Here is a 23,008-nt window from a genome sequence, read left to right as displayed (position 1 = left end):
GCTGACTCATCCTTGTCGACCAAAATAGGATTACGAAAGTAGACACATTTTATGATTCATTATCACCATTCTTAATCCATTGAGCATAATATCTTATACTTTCATTTTACAACACGTTCATAACTACAATAGTCGATTGACAACTGCATTTATTGTCATTTTTTTTAAATATTTTCATTCTTTCCCTCCATACTCGTGTTCATATCGATGTCTACGTAATTCTATCTTCTTTAGAAACGAAGAACCGCAAATTTCACAATAGAACGGACGAAATCCTATATGCTTCTTGCAATGAGTAAGAAGATTTGAAGATTGACTGAAGCACATTCCACATTGAGTGCAGCGATGCGGTTTTTGACCAGTATGAACGAACGTATGTTTCTTCATGTCAGATTTTTGATGAAACCGCTTGCCACAGTATTCGCAGGCAAAAGCACGAACACCAGTGTGAATGAGAAGATGTGTGGAAAGCGAGGAAGATCGCTTAAAACATTTTGAGCAATATCTGCATTCAAATGGTTTCACTGCGGAGTGGACGATCATGTGCTGTCTAAGACTGACCGCCTGCGTAAAGATTTTTGAACATACAGAACAGCTATGTAACTTCTTGATTTTTTTTGCTTTTCCATTTTGGGGTTTTGTGGTGGAACTTTTTTCCTGTCTTGTTGCGTAATGCAGCCCCTTCGCGATGATCATTGGCTGCCGTGTGGGCAAAAAGCAACCATTCATTGGTTGTTGTACGACCAATAAGCCTGCGTTCATCCAGCTATGCTGAAAAAGCCAAGAACGATATGCAAAATCATACTGCAATCCAGTTCTTTGAGATCCATTCCATTGAACACGAAATGGAGATGGTTGAGGAACGTTAAAAGGTGGAAGTGAATTCCAACTTCGAGGATAATTCCAATAGAATTGATCTGAAATAACAATTAAGTTACGGTTTTAAACAAAAGAATACGAACAATAAGATATAGAGCTTTAGATATAGTGGGACATTTCCACAGGTTCTAACAGAAAGTTCGTTAATCAACGTTTAAAGTGTTCCGACGTTATAAACAAGGACGTGATTATCAACCAGATACACGTAAGTTTGAAACTGATAATGGAAGATGATGGATTGCCACCAGAAATATATCTTTTCAAGTATCCGACGTGCTAACCCTTTTAATCATCATACATAATTTGTGAAAAAATACGACTAAAGTATGAAAGGTAATTAAGCATAAAATATTGCTAAATTTTAGTAATTTATTTCTAAAGAACCATAGAAAGTTGCAGAAAAGCCTGATGCGCTGTCACAATAACATTGTTTTCACACAGACCTCAATGTAATAACTTTGTGTATAATCATGTGTGTCTATACCTGTATTCGAAAAAGACGATGGACCTTTGGATTCCGTCGATTCAAACAGTTTCGGAAGATTTTCGAAGATTCCTGATTGCTTTTCCATAAACTGTGGCGGAGATTCCATAAAAAAAGCTCCTTGAGAAAATGCATTACCAAGATTCTCTTTCTTCGTTTTGTTTGCCCTAAGTGACGAAGACGCATTTATTTTTGCTTTTTTTGCCATCAGAAAAATCTCGTTCTCAGTGTTTTTGCTTTTTAAGCGTGATGTGGTAATTTCTGTTTCTTTAGAGTCTGTTTCATCTAGAGAATTCATGATATAATTCGAACAAATGCTCAATTCTGTTTTAAACTTGAATATAAAGATAACTTTTTAGTTTATGGATCACACTGGAAATTCTACAAAGAAAACAGCTAACTTTAAGAAAGTATGTATTCTTTACAAGTATACCGTACCTGCTTTCATTTCGCTTTCCTTCGAAAACCCCACGTTTCTTGGGTCCATTTTTTTTATCAAAAAAGATCGTGGCATAATGAATTCTCGAGGATAATGAATCTCAGTAATCCGTTCTCCTGTATGAGCGTTTGGTATTCTAGCAGGCTGCTACATATGTGTCTTTCCTAAGTTGGCAACAAAGTATCTATATACAGGTGTAGTAGCTACAACACCTCAGTTATGAATGTAGGCTGTAATTTATATCATGAGAAGAGAGGAACAACCTGTTTCTTATCAATGATCAATGTGAGGAAAAGGACTCCTTGCTATTTTCAATATCATATCTAACTGATTAAATCCCTGGTGCTAAGCTGGTTTGGTACAATTGTAGTTGAACAAAAAAATTCATCAGTCCTTACTGAAAGTGTTATCGCCGTGCAAAAAATGATTGGACATTCTTCCGACATACCCTCATCAAAAAAGGACAGTATGTAGTTAAAGATAATTTTAAACTTAGATATAGCTCAAACGCTGCGGTCTCTTAGAATATCAAGTTTTCATTTGAATTCGTTAAAAGGTCAATGATTCCTACATGGAGAAGTTTATTTTAAAAAATGTTACGAGAGAGGTTAATGAAGAAAATAAGTTTATCAATACCAATTAAAGGAGCATAAACCTGTCTTATTTCATTAACTAAAGGAAATTCTATGATGTGAAAAACAATGAAACGCAATTACAAATGCGATGCAGTTATTGCCAGTTAATAATACCTCCAGAATTTTATTAATGGAAAAGATTAGTGGCAAACGTCAAGATATACATGATAAACGATCGAATTTCTGGTAAAATTAAGTGATGTAAATGAAATGGCAAAATTATACTCTTCAGCTTTGCAATGATAAAACATTTATGAAAGGATGATTAAGGAACAGATTGATTTCAACAAAACTATATAGCGTTGTTCTAACGGAAATGCATTTGATATGTTTTGTAGGTTATCTACGACATTACTATACCTAATTAAATAGCTACCCAAGGTTAAATTATATGAGGAACACATTGAAAAAAGTACATATAGCTGCGGATACTTTACATTCAACTAGAGCTAAATGTTTTTAATAAAATGATTCCATTAGCGCAGACTGTCTCCATATACAGGCAGATGTTTATAGTAGAAAATGCATATGATAAAAATAAACCTCTTCACATGCCTCAAACAAACACTATAAAATCTTCAACACCTCTTTGCAGCACGCTTTGCTCTTAAGCGCGTCTGTTTGAATTTCATGTCACTAACGTAAACCCCTCTATTGGCTAAAGCACTTGAACTGTTCGCCTTTACATGCATGCAGTATTTTGATTCGTTTCTTATTCGCACATGTAAGTTTTTCGTACTGCGCTTGTCTTAAGGTAGATGCATGCAACTTACGACGAAACCTGAAATCGCCTTTTACAGAAAATTGTATAAATCACAGTTGTTAGAAAAAAGATTTCATTTTTGAAAGGTGGGACATTGTGCAAGAAACAATGAGGCCGCTGCGAAAGCCAATAATACAAAATGGCCATCACCTGTTCCTATGACGTTTTGCGCGTGCGCAAATATATCCCACCCGTGATTTCCATGGTAACGACCTGCTTCATGTCAAATCATGACATCTCGAGTGCTCAAGATGACATAAACTTTTGCAAATGACATCCTGCAACTGAGCATATAACACTGCGATGCAAGAAGCATTAGGCATAAGTCAGTTGTATTCACTAATTGCGGAAGCTGACAACGATGCCTAGATCTTTCTTAGTTAAATCCGTCAAAAAAACGCACGCTGATGCTCTAAGTAATCTGCAACGCAACGAAAACAATAGAAAAAGTAAGTTTCTGATTTTCCATTCTCAAAAATTACCGCTGTAATATGGGATGTTTCATAAAAATGTTGAAAATAAAGCATATTGCCTCTTTTTCATGGAATTTTCTCAGAGCTTCAAGCTGCTACGATCCTGAGTCTAAAAACGTGATTAATTATAGAATTCTTTCTCATGTAAAGTAAATATAACCTGTCTACGGAAGTTTTATGTTCCTCATGACAGTTATACGGAACGCGTGTTAAAAGTTACAGGAACGACCGTCAGTGAATTAAAATAGATTCTTTTTATCCGATACTTCATGAAAAAATTCAACATCTGACGATTAATCTTTAGTTTTCATGTCCACTCCCATGTATGTCTCATGTTTCATTCAAAGGTTGCGCAACGGTTGAATAGAGAAATAATTTCTTATTTTATCGATTACTATGTGAACGTAGCATTAAAAGCCGACTCCTTCACTATACCAAACACGCGTACATAATGCAATAAAGCTGATATAATGGCGGTGAATATCGTCATTTTAATGATCCATCATGTATTTTGATGAAAGAGAAATATTAACAAATCACAGATAAGAAAATTAAGTTGCGTTTCAGATTCAATCACGCAAGCAGGATTCGGCATGTTACTCAAACTGATGACATAAACGTTTAATCCTTTATAACGTCACAAAAAAAAACGGTGGCGCTCTTTTGTTCAAAAGTAAGTTTTGTTTTACAACTTAGACGAAGAGTCGTTTACAAGTTTACAATGCGCAGATGTCAAGCATGGAAATATAGAAGACACTCAAGAGAGCATGTTAAAACACTCGCACTCCATCCTCCCCGAACAGCACGCTAATGGAGTTTATGAAAAATCTGCGTTCACGAAATTCCCATCAATCAACGGTAAGATTTTTCAAAGAGCATTGAAAAAATTATCGAACAAAATGTTTACGTGATTATCGAGAGTTTTTCGTTTTGTCTGTACATGTTCACTTCCCGCAGTGAAGTTTTAATCATTATTTTACGTTTAGCTTAAACTGAATCCTTTCTATTTTCACCAAGTCAAAAAAAGGCTTAAGTACAACCAAGACAAAATGTATAAAGCATTTAACTCTGGACTGTAGAGCGAATGTAGCTACAATTTCTAGATTTCTATGTTCAAAGCAAAGCATGGCAACGCCTCAAAAACAAGCAAAGAAAAAATATTAAATAAAAATTACTAAGATACGCTTATTCTGCAATGTAGCTAGCTTTTGAAGAACGCGAGTGTCAGAAAAAGGCAATTATTTCATGTCAAGCGCACAAATTCAACAGATTTTTAATTGAAAATGATTTCAGAAATCTAAATTACTTTAATATATCAATAAATACTAAAATCTGCCCATAAAGCTGTCAGATTACTGCTGGTGTCCCGCGGATTTGAGACTGGTGGTTTTTAATATGTATGTTCACTTGCATATTCAATGCCGTGTTTATGTAATTCTTCATACCCAAATCCATCCATGGGCATATTTTTAAGAATTCGCGAAACAGCGTTGTATTACTTTGTTAGCTGTGTATAGCTTTGTTATAGCTACATATGTTTCTCTCGTGCACGTTAAAATGGAAACATGAGAAAAAAAGTAGTATGTATTACCCAATCTAGATCATCGTAATAAACAAATCAATTTATGTATTCGTTAAATGGAAAAGCATGTCAGAGCTGAAAAGTTTCTATGTCTTCAGAACGTTACGTGATATTAATGAACTATAGATCGCGTTGACGAGCTAATGTTTCAACTCATAAAATTTTATATTGACATTGATTATTTCATATGCAATAATAATTACAAGAAAAAATCGAATAATTTTGTCGGTATAAATGAAAAAAAACTTTCAACAATACAATATTATTCGAAGATCTTCACTTTCCACTTGTCAAAACTTCAACAAAGATAACCTTATAGCTTATAGCTGAGGTGATCTCAACGAAATAGTTGAGTTTATACTAAAGCTTAAGATGGGCTTTCATCTAACGAAACATCCTTGATTGGATTTAGTATTGCTAAATATAAGCCCGAAAGCAAATTGTATTAAATTGTTTGCAGAAAAAATCTTTCTTTTTCTGCTTAATTATTTGGCATCATGCATCCAAATTGTCATCGGCTCAAGGATAAACGATAGGCAAAAATTTCGATAGGCAAAAATTCGAAAATCGTAACGAGGAAAAAAGGAAAAGAAAACACACAGAAAACTAAATAAAAAAACTAAGTAAAAACTGTCAACTTACTGATGCCAATATTGTTTAGGAAGAACACTGACGATCTTAAGTTTTCTTTCTAAGTGCTAACCATTTAACTGAAATGAAGGTAAAAGAAAAAAATATTGTAAGAATTTAAGACTGATATGCGCAATTCATTTTAAGGGAGGGGAGGGTGAGGTTGATAATTTAGTTGAATATCACTCGAATGTAAACTGCGAAAGCAATTTATTTTTTAATTTTTTTTTATGTTTCCATTGAGTTTCGTGTTTACATGGCACTAACATACATACCCTTAAGACCGGCTGCTATAAGCGTGATCCTAATGAAAACATTGCCTGAACACTTTCAAGTGTTAGTAAAAATATTTACGTTCTAAAGTAGTGTTCTTTGTTTTTAAGCCACAAGAAAAAGCGCGCGTGTGTGTGTGTGGGTGTAGATTCTTGACTGTTTTGGCCATATGAATAATTGATGAAAAATGTGTAAAAGGAACTTAAGTGTTGTGATATAATGTGGTTAAATAAAAGATCTCCATGTGGTGGATGTGCAAACAACATACTTTTTTTTAATAAAATGAATTCGAAGAAAAAAACATCAGTTCATTCTTCAAAAACATTGATCTTCCATTCAAAAACATTGACCAAAGTGTCTATAAAACATTAGGAATAATGAAATTTACATTATCGATAGAGCGTTATGAAAAGAAAAATCAAAAAAGATAATTGTTTCATTCATTAAGTCAAGATAAAAAAAGCACACAAGAATTTTCGATCTGACTTCATGTAACCTGACTTTATTAAATTTCTAGTGACGACATACCTTCAAGATAATAATGCCCGCATCGACAATAGATTCCCCACATTCTTGAAGGACCTTTACTGCACTATTCCTAATGCGGCTGACCGCTGGTCAAACGAACTGCAAGTTCTCAACTACGTGAAGAAAAATATACAAATCCTTCCACGCGAGAAATCCGACATGTCCTTGAATTTAGAGTACAAATGTGTGAAATGCCACAAGGGCTTCAATACTCCACATGGTTTAGAGGTTCATGTTAGAAGAACACATTCAGGTAAACGTCCCTATGAATGTCACATTTGCAAGAAAACATTTGGACACAGGGTGAGCCTGCAACAACATGTTAACATACATAATAATGAAAAAATGTTTTCGTGTAAACAATGCAATAAAACATTCAAAAGATCCTCAACACTATCCACGCATATGTTGATCCATTCTGACACGCGCCCGTTTCCCTGCGAGTATTGTGGAAAGCGGTTTCATCAGAAGAGCGACATGAAGAAACATACGTATATTCATACAGGGGAAAAGCCTCATGTTTGTCGAGAATGTGGGAAAGCGTTCAGTCAATCCTCAAATCTCATCACTCACAGTCGTAAACACACAGGCCACAAACCTTTTGTTTGCAATATTTGCTCAAGAGCATTTTATAGAAAGGTTGATTTAAGGCGACATTCGTTCACTCATGATACGCCAGCCAAGAGAGGAAAATCTGTTTCATAGTAATTCATCAGCTCTATAAAGAAAAGCAAGTGACAGACTCCAATCTGAAACAAAATATTGACCACCGAACAGGGTAGATTAGAACGAAGAATGTAGACGTTATGTCTGAAAACCCCCCCATAAAATTCTCATATCAATTACATACCAAAAAATGATGACTATAAAAATATTAATCGTGATAAAAAAATTTGAAAAATGTCTAGTTAAAATATATATATACACTCGTAAATACATGGATAAAAATGAAATGTTCTCTTTCGTCTGACTCTCATGATGCAAGAAATGATCAAGAGACTTAGCAAAGTCAAAACTAACTACAGTTTCATCCGAGGTAGAAATATCATCTTGCTTCATCAATATCGTCAAAAACGGTACTGTAAGATGATTTTAAAAAGGATACGTAGTTCTGCATGCTTCGTGTGGTTGTGTTGGCTTGGTCTAGACGATCGCGCATATCACTAAGACGTGAAGTGTAACGATGTTCAACCTTCAATGAGAAAAACACAACGGTAATTTTTCATCGTGTGGTAGATATTACTAACTATAAAGTATTATTGAAGCAAACCTCATCTTTCTCTCGTTTCATTTGAGCAACATTTGCTGTAGCGCGACTTAATTGAGCTTCTAATTCTGCAATGCGTGCATGAGATGATCGTTCCTGCATGGAATAAAATCTTATACCCTTCATAGCTACATCACGCCATTGTCAATCAAAGGCAAAAACGTTTACAGCCAATGAACTTAGTAACGAGATCGAATTGTTACAGAAATTGCTCACTATCCCAGGCTCAAACATTAATTCGTTCAGCCATCGATTAATAAACACCAACAAGATCTTTTCTCAAAAATACAAACCACAAATATCTAGATTTTACCTTCGCTATATTTTTTTCACGTAGAGTTTCTGCTTGACGTCTAGCATCGGCAAAAGCTGCCTCTAGTTGATACGTTAATTTAGCAACAGTTTCTTTCTTTTCCTCCAGTTTTTCCTCATAAAAAAACAGTTTATAACATTATCCTTTCACAGTCAACATAATCTTCTAAAGCTGAATCAGATTCACGCTGAAAAACACTTACCTGAGTTTGTTTCAAAGCTTCGTCTCCTCGACTAAGAGAAGCGATTAAATCACGATTCTCCTTCATCAATTGTTCGTATTTCCTGAGATATTAACGCTTGATATTAGACTTACACACCCGTTGCTGGCAACCTAATTTACAGTAATTCTATAAAGGTACCACTTTCCTATCAAACACTAATATATCAAACAATATAAGAAAAGCAATTGTGAATAGTTTTTAGTGGAACCAACCTCCGAAAATCTCTCCATCATAATAAAAAGGTAACCGAATTTAACAAAAAAGTCGAACATGCTACGGAAACAAGTATCCATCAAACTCTCTTACAAAACAGAGTATACTCCCCCCCCCGGCCTACAAACCATAGTGGAGCCATGCTTGATCTAGTGACGACAACATGCTGAATTGTAGCACTTCAATTAAAATCTAACACTAACAATTAACAAAATGTTTAAGTGACATTTTTTGCAATCAAACATATACGTACGCTTCAAATGATTCCAATCTTTTTTCACAGTCCCTGTAACAGTCCTCGGCACTTCGCCATTTTTCTCGAGTTTCTTCCAACTGATCACTCTGCATCTCGACCTATACACATTGAACCACAACATTTTAATTTAAAAAACGCCACATTATCAAAGCTATAAAGTAAAATGGTTTGAGCCCGGGAGTATCGTTACGTGTTTGTAGATGTACATTTGAATCTGAAGATGACTACCGCTAAGGTTGTCGAAACGTCAGTCAACAACAACAAAAACAGTCCTTCTCAGGACTATACTAACCTGGGCGATCTACATCTACAAACATGTAATTATCAAAGCTATCTTGTATACTTTAGTTACACAAAACAAGAATGGTGCAAACAATCAAAGAACGATCGATCGACGAGAAATACATATGAATTTTTTCTACCTTTTGAGTTAGTTCTGTTATCAATTGTTTGTGATCACTAGTCCTTCGCTCATACTCGACAATTTTATTGTGAGCCTCTTGCAAACGATGTTCTGAAGCCTGTAAAAAGTAGGAGAATTTTAAATTTATGGACCTCAAACTGAACAGGAGCAAAAACAAAACATAGAAATTACTTTGAAAAGTTCAGCAACCGGTTCCAGCTCTGTAATTCGCTTCTGCATAGTAATCCTCACCTACATTTGAACATCATGAACATTAACGTGAGTAGAGAAATTTTTTTCTCAATGATTAAATGATAATAAGGTACGTAGCTATGTAACCTTCTCTGTTTCAATATTTCCATCTTGTTTTACTTTATTCAATAAATCTTCATTTTCCTGAGCCATTACACGAGCTTCGTCGACCTCACGTCGATACTTATCGATCTGCACAATTGAGACACGATATATGTACAATAGATGGCGTTTACTTTGTATGAAACACGGTTAGATGATAAGTAGTGGACTTTGACTGCAGTCTACATCACGTATCATGAAGGAAGTAGACTTTCAATTACAGTCTACATTACGTACTACAAAGGAAGTAAACTTTCACTGCAGTCTACATGACGTATTACAAAGGAAGTAGACTTTCACTGAAGTCTACATCACGTACTGCAAAGGAAGTAGACTTTCACTGCAGTCTACATCACGTACTAGAAAGGAAGTAGTCTTTCACTGCAGTCTACATCAAGTTGTAAAAATAATGGCATATTTTATGACAAAAAAGCCATGAAACATATTTAAAACAAAATCTCTAGGCGTACACGTAATTTAACAAAAATTTATCTACCTAAACATTTCTAAAACTACACAAAAAATCAATAACCCTCTACATACATAAATTTTGCTACACTGTATAAATTCATCTACCTCAATTTGCTGCATTGAAAGTCTGCCTTGAGACTCGCTAAGTTGTGTTTGCAAATCATTGATCTTTGTGAGGCTGTCGTTCAGCTAAGGTTATGGAAATAGGGGAACATAACTATTCACTAAGACGATACTGCATGACAACTGACCGACAATAATCAACCCAACATAACTATTCACTAAGACGATACTGCATGACAACTGACCGACAATAATCAACCCACCGAAATACGATTTTCTATCTGATCATTTTTCTGTTGATCTAAGCTATCTTGAAGCTGGACTATTAACGATTGATTAGCTTTCTCCTAAACGAAAATTTAAGTATTTATGAAACTGCTTTTGTGGAGAAGCGAGCAAATTTCACACTGCCGTCGAATACCTTTGATTTGTATTCATCTAACTGATTCTCATACTGACTTATAGTTTCCTTTAGTTGAGCTATATCTTCGCATGCTATCTCATTCTGTTAAAGCAATACAATGTTCTCGTAAACATAGACAGCAAGCATGTCATGCAAAAACTGAGAGCATTATCACTTAGCTATATACACCTTAAACTTCGCATTTGACAACATGTTTTCGTTATGGTTAATGTTAGAAAGCAAATCTGCTATCCTTGACTTGGTCTGACTATCCTACATGACAGGATTTACAAAAACCTTGCTTTAAACTGTATGAACAAAAAAATAAATTGATGTTGTTTCACTGCACCTCGATTTTTCTCTGAGACAGCTCATTTTGTAATTGAGTATTTCTATCTTGAAGACTATCTAACTTTTCTTCTCTCATTTTATACTATACACATAGATATAAGTTTATGCATAAAGAAATAAACGAATTGTAACTTTAAATAACAGTGACAGTGACAGCAAGAGTGCCAGTACAAGTTAAGAGCTGTACAGTGACCAAAAAATCTGTTCCTTCGATCCTTTTTTATGCACTAAAAACTTTTTTGCCAGAGAAGTGATTGTTTCGGTTTTGTTCAACCCCCGCTAGACACCCATCTCGTTGCAGCCGTAAGCGTTTTCAAAAATAATAAAATGTCTGGAGAAAAAACAGTTCAGTTCCCTCCGAGCATGTACAATCCACTTAAATAACAGTTCGAGTGAATAGTTTGGGCAACGAGCAGCTGAGTGTTTGCAGAACTTTCGGAGTAAACTGTGCAAGTAGAGTGCAAGTGGCGTAGCCCGAGGGCCTTGGTGCGTCGTTCTCATTCATTATTTCATGTATGACAAACAAAGCATTCATGGGTTTCATAAGGAAACAAGGCTTTCATTTTCTTATTTAATGTCGAAATAAATAACTGAGTTCAAGACTTTAAAGTTTTTACAAGGATGACCAGTAATGGGCGAAGCCTACTTTCGTAATTAAGTTAGAACACTTCCATCGTTTTTTAATAAAAAAAGAATCAAAACCAAATCGAGGTATTTTTCTTTCAAAAAAAAGAAAGAAACAGAGATAAAATATATGGAACCGCACAGCTCTGGTAGCATTAAAAATGACAACCAAAAACGACATTTGTCTCAACTACACGCAGTATACCTTTGCAAAGTTTCTTTCTTCCTCGGCTTTTAATCTTTCTTCAAAACCTTCAGCTTCAATCTAAAATTATTTATTGCACAACGTCTTAACAACAGAAAGAAATGCTTGCGTTACTTTAACAATTCTTAAAAATTAATGGGTTAAAGTTGAACAGAATCTATTAGTCGAAAGAATTGCCACGAATTACCTTAAGCCGCTCATTCTCAGACCGAAGACTGCTGTTTTCTTTCATAAGGGTATGAACTTTAGTGTTCCAAGCTTCATTGTTGGCCTAAAGAAAGAGTAAATAAAACAGCTAATGTGCCATCCACAAATACTGCAATAAAGTAAATGGTTTGAACCCGGGAGTATCGTTACATGTTTGTAAATGTAGATCGTCCAGGTTGGTATAGTCCTGAGAAGGACTGTTTTTGTTGTTGTTGACTGACGTTTCGACAACCTTAGCGGTGGTCATCTTCAGAGTCAAAAGTAGGAGGACTTTATTAACCTGGACGATCATCATTTATACATTAACTTATTTATAAAATTCCAATTTATTTCTGACTCTTATATCAAGAGTAGTTCATGCAATAACTCCATGGGAAATAAGAATATTTCAATAAACTTTTTATCTGCATGCTTTTATTTACTATAGTTCATAGAGGTACTGATTACAACATAAGTCTAAATATATGACCACGATCTTAATTAATATTCAAAGTTTTCTACAATCAAAGATACAGGTTATATAAATGATGATACGTGCATTTTTCAATAACTGATAAATTTTATCGAGAAAGAACTCTCAGCCGATAGTAGCGCAAAGCTACTTAACTGCTTACAATTCCCCCTTTTTTTTTTAGCTCGGGAAAATTACAAGTTCAATCTATGTAGTTACGAAGTGTTTAACGTAATCATCTTCAGTCGATTAAGCCGTTTAATGAGAGGATTCGTTGCGTTTAGGCACAGACTCTCTTGTCGTGTTGTAAAAGAAAGAATGAATCAAAGACATCAAAATAAAATTCACACATTTTGTAATAAAACACGACGTTAGAAAGTGGTTATGAATCCCAACTTCATTCAAACTACCTTGGCTGTACTTTGTGATGTTGCCAATTCGTTCTCCAACTCATGGATATGACTATACAATAAAAGAAGTTTCAATTTATACAATATTTGCCTTGTTTTGGTGGAAAATGTTTTTTCACAGCACAATGATAAACAAACCTTTTCAGTTTGCCAATTTTCGTTTCGTAAGAGGTCTTTTCCATTTTGTAGTTTGTTTCCTTCTTTTTCGTAACATCATGATTTTGTCTTAGTTTCAGCGATGTCTCATCCTAAAATAATTCACTTTAGCGACTTTGTGTTGAACAAAGCAACCATTTTACGTGTTTACTAGTTTCGTCTGAAGTGTTTCAACATTCTTCTCTAATTCCGAAGCACGATCCTTTTGAAGTCTAAATGATAAAGGAAAGTTGAAAACAACATTCATATCGACAACTCTCAAGCTAGACCTCTTGTGTTTCGGGTTATTTAAATATATTTAGATCTCAAAATTTTTTTTCTTCCGAAGTAGACATAAGGTGATAAAATTCGAGTTGAGATGAAGATGATTAATAAAAATGATGATTGAACATGCACGAAACATCAAGCTTTGTTGATTGCAGCAGGTTAATATGATTCATTATTCGTGCGGAGAAACTGTCTTGTAGATTAAGTGTAAAAGAGATACGTACCGAGCAGCTTTCTTCAAAGCGTCTTTCTCCTTTTGTGCTTTCACCTTTAAAGAGAGCAACAGAATGAACAAATATTGCTGTGAATTATAGGAGAAGCTCCATCACAGTAATTTAAAACGGAAACAAAAAACATTCTAAATAAGACATTTAAATGGCGATTATTATTTAAACTGTTATTATGATGTGGACCACTAAACATAACGCGTAACAGAGTAAAGAAATTCGAAACATCCTCTTTTGTTATGGTTCGTTTCTCTGTTTTGTTCCATGCACAAAATGAAACTTCAAATATGTTTTCTGATAAAAATTTTCCCAGAAAATAGTCATAATTGAAGCTCAGACAAAAGGACTGAAAGCTTAATGTGACAACAACTATAAAGCGACGCGAGAAGTCATGAGAAAAATTCATGGGAATATAGTCTAAATCACGAACATATAAAGTAGCTACGAACGACTTCAAGTTAAAACGTTGAATTGAAACTAATATTCTCGATGCTTGTAATTTATAGCAGCTGCTGATGCAAACGGTAAAATGAAAATGAGAAAACTCTATTTATTACTTCAGACCATCGGAAGAAAAAGTATCAAAAACCGTTTAAAGAGAAATGATCTCGCAAATCAAAGATCATAATCCTTAATTCAGCTTCTACAATGAAAAATGTCATGTAGCACGCGGGAGAAATGATAAAAGAAAGAGAGAGCGAACGGGAAACAAAGCCGAAGATGAACAAGAGTATATCATATCTAAATATCGCACCATATGGAATGTTTCACATTCAAGATTGGAAAATAAAAAAGAGAAGAGATTATAAACGAAATAAGATGACATACAAAGGACTCGCGTTGTAAATGGGTAACGTGGCATAAGGGTGTAAAAAAGACATAAATGGATATGTAGGGACTCCTACAATCATCATGAGACCTTCATGTTTGAAAACCAAAAAGTTCACTAGGAATACCATTCTGTATTCACTAGTATGAGCTCTTGCTTCATGAATTTTGCCGTAAAAAGACGAACATAAAAGATAACACAATGAATTTTACAAGAGAATATCTCACAACTGTACATTTACCAGTGCAAGAAACGATAGATTTACAAGCGCAACAAATAATAGTTTTACCAGTACAAGAAACGATAGTTTTACCTGTGCAAGAAACTGAAGAAGGTCTACAATTATCGGGTCTAGAAGTCGAAAGAGTCGGGTATATTTACAGCATGCAAGTTGATCAGTATCGTACAAACCGTTCATCGGGAAACGAACTTTAAATGTTAAAATGTAATTTTGTTGCCAGCACACATATGACTACTGACGAAGGCTAACAAGTTTGTTACAAACGTTGCTTTGATTTAGAAACTTTGGAAGCCGAAACGAAAAGTTAACGAAAATGTGCAAGGTGGTTGTATATCAAAAGAATGCCACTACAAAAGTTGTCTTTTTCTTAATATAAAAACCAAACTCACGTTTAAAGCTTCCACAAGACCTCTCAGATGTTCAGCTTCAAATCTGTCCTGCTCATGGTTTTTCTCTGTGCTCTATTTATGTACAGAAGAACGTTACATCATTCTCCGTGTTGTTGACGAACACATTCTACTTAACATGTAAAAGAAATCGTCAAAGATCAACTTCACGGTATAAAATGATAGTTTATAAAGTTGAACTTTGCACAGTTAGGAAAGATCAACGTTACAGTAAAATGATAGTTTATACAGTTGAACTTTGCACAGTTAGGAAAGATCAACGTTGCAATAAAATGATGGTTTATAAAGTTGAACTGTGCACAGTTAGGAAAGATCAACGTTACAGTAAAATGATAGTTTACACAGTTGAACTTTGCACATTTAGGAAAGATCAACGTTACAGTAAAATGAAAGTTTATACAGTTGAACTTTGCACATTTAGGAAAGATCAACGTTACAGTAAAATGAAAGTTTATACAGTTGAACTTTGCACAGTTAGAAAAGATCAACGTTGCAATAAAATGAAAGTTTATACAGTTGAATTTTGCATACTTTGGATCATTCCATTTCATCATGTAATGTTACAACTCTCACCTTGATGTGGACGTTAAGACGTTCACATTCCATTTCGCGAGCTCTTAACTGTTTCTGTAAATGAGCTCGTGTCAATTCCATGGTTTTCTTCAGTTCATCAAAGGCAAAAGCTTGGTTCTAAACAATGTACTACTTCATGAAGATGACATCAAAGAACAAAAAAGAAACACGTCATCATATACGACATCAAGACATGCGAATACGTCATCATGTACAACACCAGTGCATGTTAACACGTCATCATTTATGACATCAGGATACGTCACAGTAAACAAGAGGAAAACGGTACTATTTACTATTTTGTGCATGTTATGTTCACAAACTTCACCTTATCAGCATTGACTTGTGTTAAAAGAGCCTCAACTTCCTTTTCTCGTTCATTCAGTTTCAACAAAAGATTCTAAAAATCATATCAATTATTACATGTTCTATCTCAAACCTATCATTCACTTCATATATAGTGAGTTATACCTTGTTCTCTTCATTTGATTCAGCTAAACGCTGTAACAGCAAATCATATTTTTCTTTATGTTTTTCCCCTTTATGCTACAGTAAATGGGTGAGAAGTAAAAGTTCAAGAAAATAATTTTTCGAGTTTTTTTGAAGAAAAACACACCTCGTATTCACTTTGTTCTTTCAATAGCTTTCTGAGAGCTTTGTTTGTAGTTTCAAAATCATTGAGTTTTCTCAACAGACTTTCTTTTTGTCTTAACAACGTGACGACATCAGATGACGACAGACGATGATCCTACATCACAATTTGGAGATTTATGACATTTCCATGTTTAAATACATTAATGTTGATGAAACCTTGAATGTCACACCACAGTAACGTCCTTAAATGTTTCATTATGAACGTACATCAAAGTTCCTAATGTTTTACTAGTGTACATAGTAAACGCCACTAATCCTCATGTATCCCACTGTCGTAAGGGAGAACGATTTTTATATGTCCCTCTGCGATAAAGGTCTTTATTGGCAGTAGAATCTTTAACAGTTATCATTGTTTTACTTACTTTTTTTAATTTATTGACAGTTTCCTTTAGTTTTAGTACCATATGACTGGTTGATTTAGCGTCCATCTCGGTTTCAATGAGTTTCTTTACAAGGACATCACGTTCTTGAGAAACAATCTCAACTTCAGATCTGAACAACATACGACTCGATTAAAGCAATAATATTCAACAATTTTTCAACTTTTATTCTTAGTTAATCTTCTATTTAATTCATCTACATTCATCCATTCACGTAGGAAAACGACTAAAACACTCGAGCTAGATTTCAAAAAACGTACAACTATCTTCATTGCTTCCAGATTTCTAAAATAACTAGATATATTGTTTGTTCTTCGATTTCAAAATACCTTGGGAATTGTACATTCTAGCTATACAGCGAAATACCTTGATCTATTTGCATGATCTCGCAATCTGTCCAATGAGGTCCTCAATTCTTTATTTTCATTCAAAGTTGTCTGCAGTTCGTTACGGTAATCCTGTGATGATGCAATCACATAAATTTATGATTAATTCATCTTCAGAAATACTATTCATTTTTAAGTTCAATATCAGTATATGCTCAACAAGGGGAATATATTTGACTTCATTTAAGACATTAAGATGTTGAAACAAAATCACTACAACCATAGCTACCGATATTTCGTCTTCTTGTTCCTCAATCAACCGTTTACTCGCGTTTAACTGTTCGTCTTTCTTCAATCCAGATCTCAAACCATTTCCACTATGAACCTTCATATTATTAAGATTTTAACATTAATACAATGACTCATTCAAATGATGCACACCTAAGAACAAACCTCATCTCTTAACGTTCCTATCTCATCCATCAAGTTCCCAATTGTTCGCTCATAAACCCTCATTTTATCTTCATCCTGGATTATATGAAAACAAACTCAAAAACATCGTAGAATTTATTAATGAAAGGCAGGAAGGTTTTTACCTCTGGTGAGTTTAATTCTTCAATATGCAACGATCGTTTTGTATTTGTAAGATTACCAGCATTGGTGATATCCAATCTGTGTGTTTTGCCCTGAAATAATGTACTTACATGTACAATACTGTCCCCCAGAAAATTTTATCTCCCAATGAATTATTTTATTTAATACATACCTCCCATGAGATTTTCTTATTTTTACCAGGCGAAGTTCTCGCTGGTGGTGGAATAAAATGAGCTTTATGTGTCCCAGACTTTGCAATTGATCCTTTCTAAATTTTTTAGGTAGAACTATTAAAAATTTATTCAAAATATATTCAGTATTGGTATTTTCCAAGACTAAGCATACAAGTGGTCTTCTTCCAGCATCTGCTAATCGTTTGTGACTGTGCTGGATTCTCTCCTAAAAGATTTAAAAAAGTTTGTTCGTGACTTATTTAAGGTAACCAACGTGGTTTTTATTTTACCTCAACTGCACTTGGAATTCCTCGTTCTTTCTTTCTCCTTCCATTGTTAGGTAATGGAGTACTGCTCCCAACACGTCCATCAAGTAACAGCTTATTTTCTTTCATTTTTTGGCATAATTCAACAATAAAATCTCAAACCTAAAAAAGGCACTTAAAATCAATTTTAGGCTAGACTGCAGTTTAGCGGACACCCTAAGCGCTTGTATGGGGAGCGAGGGCTCGTTTTTGTTAAGGATTATAGGGTTAGGGTTTGGGTCAGCATTCCCAATTTATCCTCAATTTTATATGGTTTAAGCCAGTATAGGCTGCATATAAACACCGTTTCATTGTATAATGTAGACACAGTCAGACAGCAATATAGGTAATTTTTGTGTTATTTATGAGACATCTTGTTTTGTAATTTCCATTACATTTCACCTTTTTCATAAGGCAGAAAAAGCTAGACTCCAGCAATATCTTTTAAGAGAGCAAGCACTGCAATATTATCTCTAGCGTTTCAAGAGTTACTTAGATATGCATTAAATAATTCATACTTGAACGACAACAACAAAACAATGTCTGACCTGAAATTTGAAGCTGCAATGAGCACTTGAAAGTAATTCACTTGTTAACACTAAAATAACATTCTTTTCAAATCCTAAAATATGCACAATAAAATGATAAAACGAATAAAAAACTACATTTTTGAGTAAAATTATATTTTGATATTTTCAAACATGGCGCCTAAAATCATAAATTGAAGATAAGCTTTTAAGCTTTCCTAGAAACGTCCTCTGATTGGTTATCACTAAACTCGACCCAGTCTTCCATCAGAACACGGTCACTTGTGTACTGTTAAGCATCTAAATGGAGTTCTGTAGATATTTGGTGAAAATATAGAGAATTTTGACATCAAAGATCAAAGGCTACACCTGGTATGTTGACAGGGAAGTGATGGTGTCATGGCCCATTGATTTTGCAAAAATTTGGAAGAGAATCTTAGGTGTTTATCCATTCATTAAGGATTATAATTTTTGTGGGCTACGGTGTGCCTTTTAAGCTTTTTTATTGAATTTAAACAGAAGTACGTATTTTTCTTCATAGTTCATACTATCATTTTAGTGGACTAATCATGAGTTGTAGGTATTCACAACTTTTAAACTTGTTATTATGGTTGTCTTAGTACTGCCTAGTGCCTATTATGGCCTTATTATGCAAAGCATGTTGAGTTATTAATATCTTTTTTAACTAAGACTGTTTTACTTGCATTATTTGTGTAAAAAAATCTGTGATGGCCACAATAACCATTTATTCTGTGTATGCTTTTTTATCACAAAACAAGAGAATGTTTGAGATATTCTGGAATTATGTACCTTTGATCTTCAACAATTGAAGTATCGGATTACAGCAGTTGCAATTACTTGGTAGTATTGGATTCCAGGGTTGGGAAATTACTTGGTCATATAACTAAAGAGCATTTTCAAATCTTGAAAAAGTTTGACATAAATAATATTAAATATATAATTTTATTTTCACTACATTGATTAAATCTACTTCATTCAGTAGCTATGTACGTGCAGGCGACCAACATGTACGCATTGCGTACCTATTTTTCTAGAGCGCATGCTCTTTGTTTTTAATAAATGCAGTGTTCTGGGAGATATACCCAAAGGCCAAGAAATGAAAAAGAAACGTGAATATTATTGATAGCTACAATAAATAGTGTTATGACAAATGACATCGCTTGGCCCCAAATGTGGACACTGTTTTTTTTTCCAAAACAAAACGAAATGGGAGGGAAAACCGGTGGATCCGGTAAAAAACCCTCCAATAAAAGAAAACATTAAAAATTTAGAAAAATTTCCTTAAATTTTTGTAATTTAAAGATGTTTCATATTTTTGTTGTTTTCAAATGATCCTGATGATCTACTTTAACATTCATGCTTTGCAAGCTACGTCATAGCCGCCATGTTGGATGAATTTAATAAGGATTTTCCTTATTTACAATGCAAACGCATCTAACATGGCGAACATTCCATTGTTCCCTTACTCCCAGGGGAATGGTTGCACACCACCTATACAAATTTACGAAGCGACAAAAAAGCGGGCTGACTACCCTAATGACAGCAAATATTTTGTGCTCGAACAAAAGAAACGCAAACTTTGGTAGAGAACAAAAAATGAAAGAGCGCAGACTGTTAACAAAAATTTAAATAAATAGACGAAAATTGGTTTCCATAAGAATCATTTTTGATGTCTACTTGACTTCATTCGATTGAAAATCATTGTTGCTTCATTAAGCCCTTCATTAATAGCTGGCTTTCACTCGTGTGTTTTGTCAGAAAATTCAACAATTGTGAAAATTTAGTTTTATGGAAATTTTTGACGGTTGAATTTGAAAATGCGTTACTTATTCGGATAAACATTATGCATAACATAAGTTGCAACTGCGAATCTTTCAATAAGGACGCTTGTTTCTTGGTGCTTCTTTTGGTCGTTTATTCATTGTCCAGTTAGTAGGCCACAGACATAGCTACTCTATAAAAACATATGTTATAAACGTCAGCATAATTAATGAATAAAAACAGAAATCAAATATATTGAAAAGAAAAAACTTTAAATACCTGATTTTCAAGCGTTGTCCTGGTCCGTCTGATCCAGGCGACTTAGTAAGTCTCTTCCCTTATTTTTTATTATCGCGCAGTTTTTACGTGTGTATCATTAAAATTTATTGTAAACTTTTTTTTGTAAACGTTAAATAAAATAAGTAAAAAGTAGCGAGTGAAAGCCAGCTATTTTTTTCACAGCAAGTGACATCTTTTGTTGACATTTTTTTTGGTTGTTTTCTATGTTTTAGGTTCAAACAATAAAAATAGACCATCAGGATCTTTTTTAACTATCTCATGCAGTTACTCATACAACACTTATCTACTCAACTTACAAACCACAAGACATAGATCGTGTATTTCCACTCGCTTGTTTTCCATCTTCGTAGAGCATAGTCCGTTTATACAGTCATAACACTCCAATGCTAATCTTCATACGTACATATGCCGTTATGCGATGTCCATTCAAATCTTGGATTGCAACCAATCACCAGGGAATTATGAAGCAGTTTGAAACGCCCACGTCGTCTGGTGCCAACAATGGCATTGATAAAATATTCTTTTGTGTTTGACCACCAGTATGGCTGCCGTGACGTAGCATCGAAGGACAGCCCAGCGAAGGAGAAGGGATCACTTCAATACCCCAGTTATATCATCACTCAAAGAATGCTTAGTGCAGAGTTGATCTTCTATGAGTATCAGTTGACCACCTTTAGGTGGGATCATATAACAATGGGGCCCATCATCATTATATGAACAAACAACTGACATCAACAGAAAATCCAAACTACAAATGAACATTCTTGGCCATGAATCACCATGACACATGAGTAATGACAAACTAGTAAGAGTAATTAAAGTGAATGACACAGGTGGTAAAGGAACTTTCACATCTCCATCCATGTGGGATCTACAATATAAGAAAATATAAAACACATGTTACGAGATTTCATGATGAATAACTGTGCCTACGAAGTTAGTTCGCGTTTTTAAATTCTTAATCAGATATTTTGAGAATAAGAAATTATATGTTTTTTGTTTGACTATCCAAATGGTAGAACATTCACCTACATTGCACGAATAGCTTTAGTCAGTTGAGTTTGAACGATGCAACAAGTTTCAAACGATCAAAGGCTTAATGATCAAAGCATTTTCCAGCGAAAGCTTTCATATTACGAGGCCTTTCATACTTCTATACTTCGTCAGTAAAATGACAGAATTTACCTTTCTTTCACCTTAAATTGACTAACTTTCCGTTGTCAACATTTCTTTAATTGACGTCATGACTAAATTTTATTGACTGTAATTGGCTCCTTAGGAGCATGCCACCTTTCACAAAGACAATAAGTAATCCTTCAATGGATTTAAATAAAAAAAATTCATTAGAATCTTTAGGTTTTTTTACATTTTAATGTCGTTATGCCAAGTAACGATGCATGATGTTGTAAGGTTCACGAGACTATGATGAAATTAGAAACTAGACTTTAATTTTCTCCAAATATTCATTGAATCTTGCAGTCATATCTTGCTAGGTTAACGTTTGGAGAGGGTTTTAAGGCGTTTTGATTGACGTCACCAACATCTTAATGCCCAAAATCATAATATTCACGTTATTTAATAAGCTGAATAAATTTAATTAATTTATGATTTGCGTAATATCACACAAAAATGGTCCATTGTCACTTGCATTTTACGTATATTAAAGAAGGGAGAGCAGAGTTTTTAGTTTGGCAACAATATGATTTGTTTTTTACAAACAAATAATTTTCACCAAAGACTCTACCTATAGACTACCTTCATGTTCATTCTAACTTTTATGTCTACATTTATGTCTACTTTATGTCTACCTTTATGTCTACCTTTATGTCTACCTTATGTCTACCTTATGTCTACCTTTATGTCTACTTTATGTCTACATTTATTTCTACATTTATGTCTACCTTTATGTCTACCTTTATGTCTACCTACATGTCCAACTTTATGTCTACCTACATGTCCACCTTTATGTCTACATTTATGTCTACATTTATGTCTACCTTTATATCTACCTTTATGTCTGCCTTTGTCTACCTCTATGTCTACCTACATGTCCAACTTTATGTCTACATTTATGTCTACCTTTATATCTACCTTTATGTCTGCCTTTGTCTACCTCTATGTCTACCTACATGTCCAACTTTATGTCTACATTCATGTCCACCTTTATGTCCACCTTTATGTCTACATTTATGTCTACATTTATGTCTACATTTATGTCTGCCTTTGTCTACCTCTATGTCTACCTACATGTCCAACTTTATGTCTACATTTATGTCCACCTTTATGTCCACCTTTATGTCTACATTTATGTCTACATTTATGTCTACATTTATGTCTACCTTTATGTCTACCTTTATGTCCACCTTT

General features: G+C 34.3%; 3 protein-coding genes across 3 annotated transcripts; 1 reads left to right on the top strand and 2 right to left on the bottom strand.

Annotated features, from left to right (window-relative positions):
• Positions 1–47: 47 nt before the first annotated feature.
• On the bottom strand, positions 48–6,774 carry LOC124438505 (zinc finger protein Gfi-1b-like). The gene is made up of 5 exons (XM_046988663.1): positions 6,687–6,774; positions 5,898–5,965; positions 1,802–1,966; positions 1,364–1,648; positions 48–917 (listed from the first exon to the last, which is right to left on the bottom strand). The coding sequence occupies exons 3-5, from the start codon at positions 1,875–1,877 to the stop codon at positions 175–177; spliced, it is 1,104 nt and encodes a 367-aa protein (XP_046844619.1). The 5' UTR covers positions 1,878–1,966; positions 5,898–5,965; positions 6,687–6,774; the 3' UTR covers positions 48–174.
• Positions 3,474–7,604, top strand: LOC124438508 (zinc finger protein Gfi-1b-like). Its single transcript, XM_046988667.1, has 3 exons — positions 3,474–3,649; positions 4,370–4,531; positions 6,676–7,604. Exons 1-3 carry the CDS (start codon positions 3,562–3,564, stop codon positions 7,389–7,391), a joined length of 966 nt encoding a protein of 321 aa, XP_046844623.1. The 5' UTR covers positions 3,474–3,561; the 3' UTR covers positions 7,392–7,604.
• LOC124438498 (outer dense fiber protein 2-like) lies at positions 7,570–18,902 on the bottom strand. Its single transcript, XM_046988656.1, has 28 exons — positions 18,581–18,902; positions 18,018–18,155; positions 17,900–17,953; positions 17,727–17,822; positions 17,557–17,646; positions 17,414–17,488; positions 17,250–17,345; positions 17,001–17,092; positions 16,617–16,746; positions 16,217–16,348; positions 16,072–16,146; positions 15,929–16,000; positions 15,601–15,717; positions 15,010–15,081; positions 13,548–13,591; positions 13,208–13,268; positions 13,039–13,148; positions 12,901–12,952; positions 12,020–12,103; positions 11,833–11,892; positions 9,701–9,805; positions 9,554–9,613; positions 9,381–9,479; positions 8,956–9,056; positions 8,469–8,550; positions 8,267–8,380; positions 7,957–8,049; positions 7,570–7,878 (listed from the first exon to the last, which is right to left on the bottom strand). The coding sequence occupies exons 2-28, from the start codon at positions 18,120–18,122 to the stop codon at positions 7,732–7,734; spliced, it is 2,418 nt and encodes an 805-aa protein (XP_046844612.1). The 5' UTR covers positions 18,123–18,155; positions 18,581–18,902; the 3' UTR covers positions 7,570–7,731.
• Between the last annotated feature and the right edge of the window lie 4,106 nt (positions 18,903–23,008).

The sequence above is a fragment of the Xenia sp. Carnegie-2017 genome, unplaced genomic scaffold (genome assembly GCF_021976095.1).
Source record: "Xenia sp. Carnegie-2017 unplaced genomic scaffold, XeniaSp_v1 HiC_scaffold_19, whole genome shotgun sequence".
NCBI lineage: Eukaryota > Metazoa > Cnidaria > Anthozoa > Malacalcyonacea > Xeniidae > Xenia > Xenia sp. Carnegie-2017.
This window is presented reverse-complemented; position numbering and strand designations above follow the sequence as displayed.

Excerpts from the sequence above, each read along its gene's own strand:
- LOC124438505 (XM_046988663.1), bottom strand. The coding sequence starts at position 1,877 with ATGCCACGATCTTTTTTGATAAAAAAAATGGACCCAAGAAACGTGGGG. Across the intron at positions 1,649-1,801 it reads GGAAAGCGAAATGAAAGCAG|ATGAAACAGACTCTAAAGAA; the intron begins GTACGGTATACT and ends TGAATTCTCTAG. Across the intron at positions 918-1,363 it reads ATCGTCTTTTTCGAATACAG|ATCAATTCTATTGGAATTAT; the intron begins GTATAGACACAC and ends TTGTTATTTCAG.
- LOC124438508 (XM_046988667.1), top strand. The coding sequence starts at position 3,562 with ATGCCTAGATCTTTCTTAGTTAAATCCGTCAAAAAAACGCACGCTGAT. Across the intron at positions 3,650-4,369 it reads CAACGAAAACAATAGAAAAA|ACGAAGAGTCGTTTACAAGT; the intron begins GTAAGTTTCTGA and ends TTTACAACTTAG. Across the intron at positions 4,532-6,675 it reads GAAATTCCCATCAATCAACG|TGACGACATACCTTCAAGAT; the intron begins GTAAGATTTTTC and ends TTAAATTTCTAG.
- LOC124438498 (XM_046988656.1), bottom strand. The coding sequence starts at position 18,122 with ATGAAAGAAAATAAGCTGTTACTTGATGGACGTGTTGGGAGCAGTACT. Across the intron at positions 13,269-13,547 it reads GCTTTGAAGAAAGCTGCTCG|ACTTCAAAAGGATCGTGCTT; the intron begins GTACGTATCTCT and ends TTTATCATTTAG. Across the intron at positions 12,104-12,900 it reads CATCACAAAGTACAGCCAAG|GCCAACAATGAAGCTTGGAA; the intron begins GTAGTTTGAATG and ends CTCTTTCTTTAG.